The following is a 13,642-nucleotide window of genomic DNA, read 5'->3' as shown; positions in this document are numbered from 1 at the left end:
ACATAATCACCGTTGTTTATTTTCTTTCAGAACAAGTAAGCAGGCCTAAATCAATGGAGGTTCCTGAAACAATCCCAATGTGCAACAAATCATACCCCCAAGGAGCACTTAATGTCTTCACAAACACGTTGAACACTGTTTGCAGTGTGTTCTCTGGACATGAAAGATGGGGCGGCATGGTTTTATGGGGAGGCATACTTTGATGGAACACACGCACACTTCTGACATGTCCACGTATATTGAGAGATTTTTAAATGTAAGAAACCAGACCAAATAAGTAGACCTAGATTTTGTGTTTGATATTATGTGTGTTTGAACATTTTCAGTATCTTTCGGGTTAGCAAGAATGTAAGCATTCAACTGATTCAACCCTCAAATCATCACAAGTAGGCCTACTGCACACAATGTGAATGTGAAAAACCATGTTCTACATTTTTCTAAAGCCACATTTTTGAATTTTACATAATGGTATTTATTTCATCAACTGTATATCTCATATTTATGCTTCTGTTGTATGCAAAAAAAATCTGAATTCTGCTCTTTTTGCCACCCACCTATTCCTATTCTTCTCAAAGCAGACGGGGAGTAACTTCCATTTTGAAGAGGTGGAGGGGGAGTGCCAGAAGGACCAGTTATTGCCCGTCCCCAGCCGCTCAAGAGCTTTCTTGAATGGACACCGGTCGCTGAATTTCTTGAACGCACCGATTGACACAGAGGAGAGCGCGCGGGATAGGCCTACCCAACTCAGCGCATGCCGATACATCGCACGCCACGGCTCACTCGATTTGGACTCATTCAGAAAGTGGCTGCAGCTTCAACAACACAATGCAAAGAACTATATCTTGGAAATAAACACCAACAGGCAGTGACAGTAAACTAAACAAAAAAGGCCAACTGTCCTAGATAATTCAACTTATATTTATGGAGTTTCGAGCCAGGGAAAATGCATTTTGCTGTTTGTAATTTTTCATGCGTAAAATCATAATTCGCTACTGAACCCATCCCGGGACCGATTTGGATACCGCCTGCCTCTTAATAGTGTTAACGGGTATCCTGCATGTACTGGAAAAATGAAGCTCTGTCCCCACACCCAGAGGAGAACAAAGTTTTATTGGACAATGTTTTCGTTGATCAGGTACATCACATGACATATACTTTGAAAATGTGCCTATGCTCTATAGGCTATCGACTCATTACAAGTGAATACTTATTTGCTTGCGCTGCTCTCTGAAATATCCTAGCGGATTGGCTTTTTGTTTTCCACGCTCCAGCCTATGTTTAATGACAATTATATAGATATTTCACATTTGTGCTAGCGTAATTTCGTTTAAACGAAGGCCAAAATGGATTCTGAATCCCACCCAAACCCAGATTTTTGGCACTCTTGAATACCGTTATAATCACCAAGAGAGCTTCAAGTGGCCTATCATAAGCGAAGCCGAGACAATCACGCTCCTTTATGTTGCAAGTTATGTACATTGTCTCCTATGAATAGTGCGACGTTCAAGAGCCTCTTCACATCCTAGTCTTGTGTACAGAAATTCGATTTTCGATTACGGCTATTAAAATTAAAATATGCAATTCTTCTGGTGGCGCGATGCCTTCTCTGATTGACAGTTGAAATTGACACCCTGGCTGCCTCTAATCTCGAGCATTTGAAGCCATCACTAATTGCAGGTAGTCCATCTTTTCAGTGTTTTCGATTGCATGGGAACTATTAGGCTATGCGATTATTTTAGGAGGTAGTTTACGGGTTGTACATAAAGGGGAAAATAAATCCTAATTCTAATTGCTTCATCAAAATTATCTTTTGTTGCCAGGATTTAAATGCCTGAGAAAGTATTATTCATTGTTTTGCACCGGATATAGCTTGAGGTATGGGCTGGTAGGGATGCATAGCCGAAAGCGCAAAGCAGAGCAGGGCGCAGAGCAGACTTCAGTCGCAGCTCCAGGCTTCATCTACACGGCTGTTTTTCCACAAACAGAATAGCTTCATAATGGTGAGTTATTAAAACATAAGACATTAACGATTTTATTTAATCAAAATAGGAACTTCGACATGATCGTAGGAGACTTGGCCGAACTTGGACACCCTTTTTTCATTTCCCAACCACATTTTCATAGTTTACTTTTGTGACAGGCCTTTGAAGTTTTGTTTTCAGTAGCATAATGTTGTAGTTAGCTCATTTCATTCGATTCTCTTTTGCATTTAGGCCTACTCTATACAATGCTTGTTTTCTTGTAACCTGTGAGGGCTTGTCCTGTACGGTGCCATGTGTCCTGTAATTCATTCAGTCTATAGGCCTTTTACCTTGCATCCAGGTCGCTATAAGATTATGACATGAAAAATCTATCCCAAACCTCAGTCTCACTCCGACGGGGAGCTTCACGAGGATGTGAAAGTAGAGGCTCCTTTCCTGCCCAGTCCTCCGGTAACACCGTCTATGTGCTCGCCTCCGACCCTGGCCTCCCCGACGCCGGTTCGTTCCACCGGGAAAAACCAGTGTGCCAGCTGCGGCACAGAGATCCAAGACAGATACCTACTGAAGGTAAGCATTATAATGCCTTTTATTACACCGGTCAAATCAAGTATCATTTACGATTCAATTTCAAACCTATTTCTTCCTCACAAGTTGCCTGCATATTTGCATAATCTTTCAAGTTACTTCCATTTTATAAAATAAGTACACCAAACAAATTATTATTTTATTATCATTATTATTATTACTACGAGTATTTATTTCTCATGGCAGGTGAATAATTTGAATTGGCACGTGGGATGTCTGGAGTGTTCAGTCTGCAGAGTATCATTACGTCAGCACAATAGCTGCTACATCAAAAACAAAGAAATCTTTTGCAAATTGGATTATTTCAGGTAGGGTAAGTTTTGCTATTTGTTTTCCATAAAATGTAGGCTGCTGTATATTCTATGTTTGGCTCTAATGTTCACAAACAATGGATTACTTATCACATCTTATTGCAGGGAGATGGTTTAAGATCGACCATACTGAGCCTATCCTATTTATAATCTGTTCCGTTGGTATATAGATTTTTTTTAAACAAAAAATACATTGTGTCAAGACAAGTGTTTCGTTATGTCTCGGGGCAAGTAAACAGGATTGGACTGTTTTTTTTGTATCGTTGTAACATCTAAATCACACCAATTCATAGACACGCATTACCTTTATTAAAGCAAAAACAAATATGTTAACAAGGCTATCCGAATAAACCCATAGTCCATTTTTAACATCATAAATATGCACACTTTTACACCCAATACCCATTTTTCGTCAAAGTTACTTCGGAATGTTTCTCTTTAGATATATTTAAATTATTGCCTTTACTGATAATGTACATTATCAACATTTTTACTCTCAATCATGATTCTTACAACTTTGAGATCACTACATTTAAGCTATTCGTTTTCGTTGTTCTTCATTTATCAATTCATCATTCCCTCCTTCGACCAGGGCGATTGCTAAAATACTGTTTAATTTATCAAGGGCTATTTTTCTCACTCACAGAAAGTTCAAATTTTCGTCATACACTGGCGGTCTATAGGCTATTTGTAGCATGCCAACTAATTAAACACTATTTATTGTTATATTATCATTATTCTATAATTATATTGCTATTGTTATCCTATTGCTGTTGCTATTATTGTTTTAATTAACAGTAGGCTCAGTTATATTTGACTAAAGTGAAATTAGATTGGAAAAGCAATGCTGTTTATAATCTTTTATAATAAGAGTTTCTTTCTATTTCTGGCCTGCACAACATTTCCGTTGATTACACATTTACTTTAACTAGTAGCAGTGAAAGACGACTAAAAATGTCCCCTTCTCCTCTCTGTCTCATCACAGTAGGTTTGGCACCAAGTGTAGCCAGTGCGGGCGCCAGGTGTATGCCACTGACTGGGTACGGCGGGCACGGGGCAGTGTGTACCACCTGGCCTGCTTCGCCTGCTACTCCTGTAAGAGGCAGCTGTCCACGGGGGAGGAGTTTGGTCTGGTGGAGGGCAGGGTGTTGTGTCGGGCCCACTACGACACCATGGTGGAGAACCTCCAGAGAGCGGCGGAGAACGGTAGGGTACCCAAATATGAGCCATGTATGGGATATTCTCAAGTTAGGATTCGTCCCTGTGGGAAACTGTATTGGGGAAGAATTCAGACATAATTCGTGTCATACATGTCTTACCCCGAGGAATTTAGGGTTCGATATCCAGCACCTGCACAAATTGCATGTGTATGATCTCTTTCAGGTTAGTTATAAAGTGAACAATATTAAACTGTGTGGTGATGTTTCTTTCCTTCTTGTTCCTGGGACTTAGGGACAGGTCTCACTTTAGAGGGAGCCTTGCCCTCTGATCAGGATGGCCAACCCAAACCAGCCAAGAGAGCACGCACTTCCTTCAGCGCTGAGCAGCTACAGGTACGGTAGGTGTGTGTTTATGTGTGTGAGTGTCTGTGAAAGTATGCGCAGTATTTGTGTGTGACAGAGCGAGACGGACGGAGTGACAGGGTGATATAGTTTTAGTATTACATTTTCCATAATTCAGATGAATGTGACTGTCTGACTGAATTTGCTTGATTCAGTGAATATACAGCTGAATATGTAGCTTCATGACTGAGTTTGCTCGGTGTGTTCTCAGGTGATGCAGTCTCAGTTTTACCAAGACAACAACCCTGATACCCAGACCTTACAGAAGCTGGCAGACATGACAGGACTGAGCAGACGGGTCATACAAGTATGTATGATAATATCAAACTAGTGGGTGTAATGTTGTTAGACATATTGAAAATGAATGTATGATGTAATAAAATAGATAATATGATCAAATAATTCATCTTTACCAGATTACTTCTTGCATACACCATTCAATGATCTTTAGTAATGTTACATTTTCAATAGGTTTGGTTTCAAAACTGCAGAGCAAGRCATAAAAAGCAYCCTCCCCCCCAGCACAACGGTCACCTCCAGGGCGCCCCTTACCCCCACTCTAGATTGCCCCCCTCACTGCCAGAGAACCTCTACTCCCCCTTCAGCAGTCCTGACAGACCACACCTGCTGGCTCTGCATGGATACATAGACAGTGAGTTGGTTACTCCCTCTCGATGGACAAAACATACATGTACATTGAGGTGACTTTGGCTCTAACAGAATTTTCTACTTTTTTACTCTACCAATTAACATTATCAAAGATATGATTCTGCCCATAGTGTATTTCAGTTCACGTCACATCACATATGGCTTCTTTTGCGATGTATTTAGTCTTATTGCATTTAATAAAAAAATATATTTCTGTTGCTTCCTGTGCACAGGTCATCCCTTCTCGATGCTGTCCTCCCCTAACCACCTCATCCACCCAGGCATGACCTTACCACAGTTGCCCATCAGCCACTAAGTAATACCCCTGAGACCACCTCCTCCACAAGCCGTCTCTCTCGCGGACCTTTCCATCCCAAAACTTTGAGAACAGTTCAACATTTGTCTCTTCCATTTTACTATACAAGAGGACTTTTACTGTCTCCATAGTATGCCAAGGTGGAGATATCACATATTCAAATGGATGGACGGTTTTATAAAGGCAGCCAGACTTTAGATTGTCGTTGGAAAAACATCCCAGTTCAATACAAATGTGGTAATCATCAGGACCAGATTACACCACCCATTCCTTGACAGGGAATGAGTTGGATCTCCAGGACCAGATTACACCACCCATTCCTTGACAGGGAATGAGTTGGATCTCCAGGACCAGATTACACCACCCATTCCTTGACAGGGAATGAGTTGGATCTCCAGGACCAGGGTTGGGAACAGGAAGACTCTTCCAACAGAACATCTCAATTCACTCACTGCGGATTCAGATTTTTCATTGTCTTATTCATCAACTTTTAGTACTGAAGGTATTTTATGTTTCAATTCCATTCGTTTTAAATATGACTTTTTTTCTGTTACTCCGTCTGCTTGTTTTCCTGTATAAAACCCTCCCATGCATGGACTACATATTCCTGTGTAAGGTGAGGATGACGACTCTTCTGATCTTGTGTGTTTAGAGAGAGGCGGTCTTGTGTGTTGTATTTACTTATTTCGCTCGTGAAATGGAAGCTTGTGTCCATTTATTTATTTAAAAAAAAGATACTTCACCTAGAAGCACTTTTAAAAATGCTTTCAAATTAAGGGAAATCATTTATTGTAAATTGTACATATTTTACTGATGTAATAAAATGTGCCTAAAAGAGTGTTGGAAAAATAGATCTGTTGAAAAATAGATAATTTCACGTAAATTCACATAGAAATAAAAAACTTTGGTTTTTCAGCAAGACATGAAGGATTTAAGTGCCATAATCTTACGTTAAGGATTTAAGTCCCATCATCTTGTGTAATAGGGAGAATGCTGTGCTGAAGATAAAATACACATTTTAACTTATTATTTCACAAATGCGCATGCACACATCCACCCACCCACTCACCCCGCTGATAGAAGCACCTTACACTCATTGAACAACATTAAATCCATCAGGCCACCCGGTAAAGGCCAAGTATCCTTTATAACCTGTATTTAACAGCAATATTCATAGGTATGTAATGATCAAGCTACAGGTTGAGGGTCCCCAATTTAGTCCCTATGTGTTTAACGTCCGCAACAATCAATCCGATGGCAAGAACCATTCAAAGCGTTTAACTCTGTGGATAGTATTGATCTAGCACTCTGTTTAATTCCATATGTCCATTTAACTGTGTTAATCTGAAATTGTTGTATTGATTGGCAGCACTCAAGCTGCATTTGTGGCGAAAAAACTGAATAATGAACTCAGGAAAATATAGTCTTGACCGTTTCCTTTGTTAGCGACCCCAGTCAGTTATCTGTTTTAACACTTTGCCTGGATCAATTCCCATTTTAATGCTCTCTTCAAGTAGGTCGACGGTCTGTCTTCCCTGATATTTTAGAATTTGACAAAATGAGAGAAGAATTCAGCTCAACCCACCTTGATAAAAAGCAGTACAATGCTTCAACATGTTTTACTACCTGTTATTCTTTGCCTTATAAAATTGAAGTGAAACACGGAATATACATCACAGTAATTCAATTAACAAACCTATTCAGACTCATATTGCATACAGTGTTTTCAGCTCACATAATCACATCTTGTGAAATAGTACATTGAGTTAAACAGGTCTTATCATATGCAATGAAAGTGAGACAGGAACAATACTCTGACAGGCCTCACACGCACGCGCACACGCACGCGCACACACACACACACACACATCATACACACACTCCAGCACACGCACACAACACTCGCGCCACACATCGCGCACACACACAACTCGCACACACAACACACACACACACACACACACCACACCACACACCACACACACAACACACACACACACACAACACCACACACACACACTACACAAATACTATAGTTAAATCCCTTCCCAGTAAACAGCTCTGATACTCTTGCACATACTGTGGAACAAATGGAAACCACAATCATTCCATGCTAAAATATCAGCAACAGACATCTCTGTCTGGAGCTCACATATCTGGCATCCCAGTCGCAACCTCTCTCTCTGTAATTCTGTCAGAGGGAATTCACTTGAAATCAAAGAATCTTGTTGTTGGCATTCAATGAAGGGACATGTGCTTTGAATTTGATGCATGACAGCACCAGCAAAGTATGTTTGACCAAGAAGAAGATGTACTGTAAGGTTTCTGTCTGTTGTTTGAGAATCTCAAGGATTCCAAATGTTTTAAGTGTGTTGGTAAAGGCCAATAGGACCAATTGAAATGAAGATACATACAGCCTCACCGGCCCTCTATTATCAAAGTTTCCTGCAGACACAGATCTGGGATCAGCGTAGTCTTACTCAATCGATCCTCAACCATTAGGAAGGGGAGAATGCATAACTGACCTTAGATCAGTGTTTAGTGGCATCAACCTACACATGCATGCACAGAAGGACCACTCTTCACCACAAGAGGGCACACATCCAATAACCACATCATCCCAAGCAATCGACTGACCGTTGGTGCTCTTGGGAGTAGGAGTAGATGAGTTTCCCTTTGACACTGATTTAAGGTCAGGTTAGCATTTTCCTTCCTAATGGTTTAGGTGTAGGATTGAGAGAGTAAGCTGATCCTAGATATATGCTTATGGGAAACTTCTACCCAGAACACGTTCTTGCTGCATTAGGAGACAAAGAATGTTAGATACATGACTGCATGTTTCTTGACCCAGTGACACTGTGTGTGGAGGGACACAGAAACCAGAGCTACAGTAAAAAGAGGGGTATATATTGTAGATAGAAGCAGCAACAATGGCTTCCCTTGTGCTCTGATTTGACTATTGAAGATTTAATTAGAGATGGGCATGCTTTGACTGAGCCAGGTGTGGTTCAGGGGAGATACGAAACCCACCCAACATCAGTGGAGCAACGAAGTGGACATTGACACATCTAAACAAAGACAAGGAGGAGGAAACGGAATCTCAAGATGTGGTCGATTACAGAGAGAGATGGGAAAGAAGAACAGTCAGGTACAACAGTTGAACAGTTTGGAACTTTAATATTCATTCTAATTACTCAATAATAATTATTTTAAAATGAAAATTTGATAACTTTGTCTCTACATTATATTCAAAGTCACTTTTTTGGTTATGCTTTTACAATCAAACCAAGTGAAATAAAAAATTAAAATCTTAATTCCTTGATGTGACTGGTTTTGCGAGACACCACCAATAAGCAATGCTATCAGCTATATGTATCTGATTTGCCTTTCTTGAACCTTACTAGATGTAATCTGTGAAACGACCTTTTCATTTTATTCCATGCAAAAAACTGCCTTTGTGTAGAATAATAAACAGATGATTATCAATCAGGCATATTCTGGGCTACAGTCCAACTAAATGAGATGTAAACGCAAATTAGATTTTTTTTTTGTCAAATCAAATTCTCCAAAAGCATGAAAGCATGAAACAGAGAGAATAGAGGTTTTAGAGCCACGGTTCTCCATGCACAAGCATCTCTGGTAGTTAGAACACTCATTTTGTCATAATGTCATTCGTCTGCCCTGTGATTGGCGGGCTCAAGTGTTTACAGATGAAATGAGGCCCCTGTGCTAATGAATAGGCCTCTGATTGCAGGATTCCTCTTTCAGAATTACAGCGTAGCTCCACTGATGAGCAATTACATCTACAGTACCTCTCGTCTCTGCTCTGCTGCGTATTCACATCACATCACTGCTCCTGCTATTCATCATCATACTGATCAGCAGCACTCAACAGCTCTCGCAACAGTCAACAAAAGTGTGCTGACGGGTGCTAAGAAAATCTTCATCTTCCTCCTCTTCCTCTTCCTAATACAACGTTTATTTCTCAACTCTCATGTTCATTCTCTGTCTGCTTTTTTTGTATGTGCGTCTTTTTTTTCTGTTGTGAGAAGCCCTCGTCCATACAGTGTATCACAATGAAGTACAGAGAACAGCTAATGACAAAAACAGAATAATGCTCACAGAAGGGCTTAGACTATCTAATATAGGTACTGATGATGAAATACTGTGGGCTAGTAAAAAGGCAAGCATATTTTTCTAGGAATGCCTCAGCTTGTTGACCTCGCTAAAAGGCTTCTCTCTGTCATTCTCCCCAGAGTATTCACACCGGATATCAAGAATAATACAGGGATTCCCAGTCATGCAAGTTCAACACAAAATATGGGGTGATTGTGGCTTTTTTTTAAGCATTAGAGAAATGTTGTTGTTGGAACACTACAGTTGTACTTTAACCTCGTATTTAAGGTCTTTCTGACATGTAGCGTTATTCATCAGTTGCTTTTGTGACAAGACAGAAGAAATGTCTTCATGAAGGAAGTTCAACCCCACTCTCTATTTTGAAACCCAAACTAGCTGGCTGAGGGTCAGTGGTTGAAAACCAGACCACAACGGTCTATAGCAGAGCAGTGCTGAGAGAAACACTTCACTTTGAGGCCAAGAGCATCATGGTTATGGACATTGTGTCGAGTTCATTTAAAAAAAAAAAAATGCTGAACGGCATCAAATATGGGAGAATTGTGAGAATTTTCGAAAAATGTAGACTGTACACAGTGGATTCTAAATGCTAGAACATAAATAGCATAAGCTTAGATTTCTACAGTAGCACACAGTACTACACTAAGAACCATACAGATGTGAATTCAACATGAGGAGTAGCCTACCCCTGAGGAAAACTGAGGAAATAGCTAACACAAATGATTAACTTTGGCTCAAAGCCCACCCTCCACTTTGCAAAAATAAATATGAAACTTCAGCGTGAGTCAAAATGTGTTTATTTATCAGGCTGACATCTTACAACTGTAAAGCAGTACTTGAGTTTGATTAATGATTGGCTACACTCACTACCCTATAATTCACTGGTAACATCTTGGAAGCATCATCCCGGCTGTGGCTGCTGAATTGTATTGTTCTGGCAGGGACCGGGGATCAGGCATCTGGAAGACTGGGGAGTAGACGTTTCCAAACAGCCTTTTAGCTTACAGAATATACCCCTGCCCTCTCAGACAGAATTAGGGAAGAGTGGGGTAAGTTGAGACTTTTTTATTTTTTACATTCAGTATCACGTCAAGGGAAGTATTCTAACAAAGATATCTACATATATTTCAGGATGTGTATCCCTGGAAATAATCAGAATTCATGTAAACATACATTTTGAAAACATAGCTTTTCAAAAACATTGTCTCTTGGTATGGGGTAAGTTGAGCATAGGGACATGGTAGGTTGAGCAGACCTCGGGTTAAGTGCGTGTTGTCCTGTGACAGTAGGTCAAAGTTTAATTCATGGAATGGGGGTGTGGTACATTGTATAATCTTAAATGTATGCCTACATTCAGATATAAATCTGTTCAATATCACTTACCTTTCCATTTCTTGACCAGTTGTCTGGGACGTTGTTCCGCTGTGCCAATTCATAGTCAAGTTCTCTGCATTTCAGGCTATTAAGCCAGTGAAACTGGTCCACGAGATTCTTGATATGTTTAGCAAACTCAGACTTCATGTCACTGTGTGCCTATCATAGCCTCTTTCGCACAGGTATGTCAAATGCAGAGTTCCAAAATCCCACGGCAAACAACCAGAGACTGGCCAAAGTACAAGCAAAGGTTCTTTATTATAAATTCAGCTTTAACAATCACAGTATCACTACATAAAAATGGGCTAGGATTTAGGGCTATAGGCTAACTATGAGCAAAGTTAAACACCAGCTGATTCACAGAGCGGTGGCCAATGTTGGTTCGGCTCTTTCCCAGCAAGGTTCGTTCATTCGGTACAACCCGAGCAGGATTCGTTCGGCTCTACCTCCTGAGCAGGGCTGGCTGGTCACCAGCTGTCCCGCTGTCCGCACCAGCCAGGCAACGTGGTAGCCTTGGTTGTAACCTCTCGCAGCTGCATCGGGCGTGTCCCCAGTGTCTACAATTACAACATGTACAGGCCAACAATTGGAGTCCCTCACACATTTAAAAAATAGCACCTTCCTTAGTGCTATTGATAGTGTTGTGATTTGCCTTTATCCCAAAGCAGGCGAACAGACGCAACAAGGTGGCCATTTGTTGGTCGAGGGGTCTCTGGTCCAAATTGCGTGCCAAAGGTAAGTTCCGGTTCCTTTTAACTCTAGTTTTGTGGCGTATTTAGATATTAGTTTGGGGAGGGGGGAGGTGATAGGGAATTGGAAACATCTGTCTGAAATCAATGTAGTCCATGTCAATTTTGGGCATGCAATTCAATTTCACACGTGAGAATGTCAGAAGTTAAGTAAAAGGCAATCGTTGTAAACAACACAGCACACGTGATTAAAAGGCACTTCTAAACAGGCATGTAATAAAATAATAAGACCTGCAGATACAAAATATAAAAAATCATGGGAGTCTATAAAAAATAATGGCAGTCTCTAGCAAGAGTCATTGTCATTTGTGACAGGTACGTATTCGTTTTATTTTTTGTCAATGTACCTCTTCAGTGTCATTCAGTCTATTTCTCATCCCTTGTTGCTGCTTGAATGGACTTCTTCCCTTCTGTCACTTCCTTGGCTGCTCTCTCAAGAACCTCAAGGGGTCTAAACCTCTGCTTGTTTACATGTACACATGGGGCATGATGATGTCTGCTCTGTACTGTAAAAATGCATCTTGAGTTCATGTCAAATTTTATTTTTCACCAGGTAAGTTGACTGAGAACACATTCTCATTTACAGCAATGACCTGAGGAATAGTTACAGGGGAGAGGAGGGGGATGAATGAGCAAATTGTAAACTGGGGATTATTAGGTGACCAGATTGGGAATTTAGCCAGGACACCAGGGTTAACACCCCTACTCTTACAATAACTGCCATGGGATATTTAATGACCTCAGAGAGTCAGGACACCCATTTACCATCCCATCTGAAAGACAGCACCAATCACTGCCCTGGGGCATTGGGATATTTTTTAGACCAGAGGAAAGAGTTCCTCCTACTGGCCCTCCAACACCACTTCCAGCAGCATCTGGTCTTCCATCCAGGGACTGACCAGGACCAACCCTGCTTAGCTTCAGAAGCAGGCCAGCAGTGGTATGCAGGGTGGTATGCTGCAAATGTAGCTATACAGCCCTTTTTACATCAGTAGATGTCACTAAGTGCTTGTACAGAAACCCAGCCTAAAACCCCAAACCTCAAGCAATGCAGATGTAGAAGCATTGTGTCTAGGAAAAACTCCCAAGAAAGGCAGGCACCTAAGAAGAAACCCAGAAAGGAACCAGGCTCTGAGGGGTGGCCAGTCCCCTTCTGGCTGTGCCAGGTGGATATGATAAGAGCACATGGCCATTAAGGGCAAATCGTACTTCAAGATGTTCAAACGTTCATAGATGACCAGCAGGGTCAAGTAATAATCACAATGGTTGTAGAGGGTGCAACAGGTCAGCACATCAAGAGTAAATGTCAGTTGGATTTTCATAGCCGAGCATGACACATTGCAAAAATACTATGCATGTAACATTTGTATGGGGTTTGGTGGCCATTGGCAAACATTTAGACTAAATTAGTCCACACAGTTACAAGGATTCACTTTCAGGCTAGGTTTAGGACCTCATATGGTAGCTCCTAGAGACCCCAACTGATGTATAGAACAATCTTAAAACAACCTACTCTGGTGTAGATGGAAGTATTCATTTGACTTGGTGAAAAAACAATTTTTGGACCTAACCTGCTTACCACTTTTTCCATGTGATTTCTTCCTTCACAGACCCCATGAAATGATGACCTCTTCCTACTAATTTGATCACATGATTCATTATGTGTATGGTTTCCTAGAAACAAGGAGTGGCTCAACTAACCATTTGGCTCAACTTACCCCACTCTCCCCTAGAAATCAGTGTCTGATTTCTAGTTTAATTACATATGATTAGGCCTACAAAGTATTTGATTTCTATATTACACTAAATTGTTTAATTAAAGTGCATCTAAATAATAAAAATCAGTTTTGCTATTTCAGAAAAGGAATATATTTGCCCATAAATACAATAGACCCTTTTTTACCACTGAGTGACACTCTTTCCTTAAGTCAAAAGCAACACCTATCAACTTTGCATATTAGGTATGTAAATAGGTCTGTCT

General features: G+C 40.6%; 1 protein-coding gene across 4 annotated transcripts; it reads left to right on the top strand.

The window, feature by feature from the left end:
- The first annotated feature begins 498 nt into the window (after positions 1-498).
- LOC111974880 (LIM/homeobox protein Lhx6) lies at positions 499-7,075 on the top strand. Of its 4 annotated transcripts, none has more exons than XM_024002946.2 (8): positions 499-1,135; positions 2,367-2,549; positions 2,754-2,875; positions 3,864-4,084; positions 4,331-4,431; positions 4,652-4,747; positions 4,912-5,141; positions 5,322-7,075. In XM_024002946.2, the coding sequence occupies exons 1-8, from the start codon at positions 1,058-1,060 to the stop codon at positions 5,350-5,352; spliced, it is 1,062 nt and encodes a 353-aa protein (XP_023858714.1). In that variant the 5' UTR covers positions 499-1,057; the 3' UTR covers positions 5,353-7,075. The 4 variants fall into 4 exon arrangements, with proteins under 4 accessions (XP_023858714.1, XP_023858715.1, XP_023858712.1 ...); XM_024002947.1 differs by having other exon boundaries at positions 504-1,135; positions 4,963-5,092; XM_024002944.1 differs by having other exon boundaries at positions 506-1,135; positions 4,912-5,092.
- Positions 7,076-13,642: the final 6,567 nt, after the last annotated feature.

Source organism: Salvelinus sp. IW2-2015, linkage group LG15 (genome assembly GCF_002910315.2).
Source record: "Salvelinus sp. IW2-2015 linkage group LG15, ASM291031v2, whole genome shotgun sequence".
Lineage (NCBI taxonomy): Eukaryota > Metazoa > Chordata > Actinopteri > Salmoniformes > Salmonidae > Salvelinus > Salvelinus sp. IW2-2015.
Note: the sequence above shows the minus strand (reverse complement) of the source record. Positions and strands in the feature narration are given on the sequence as shown.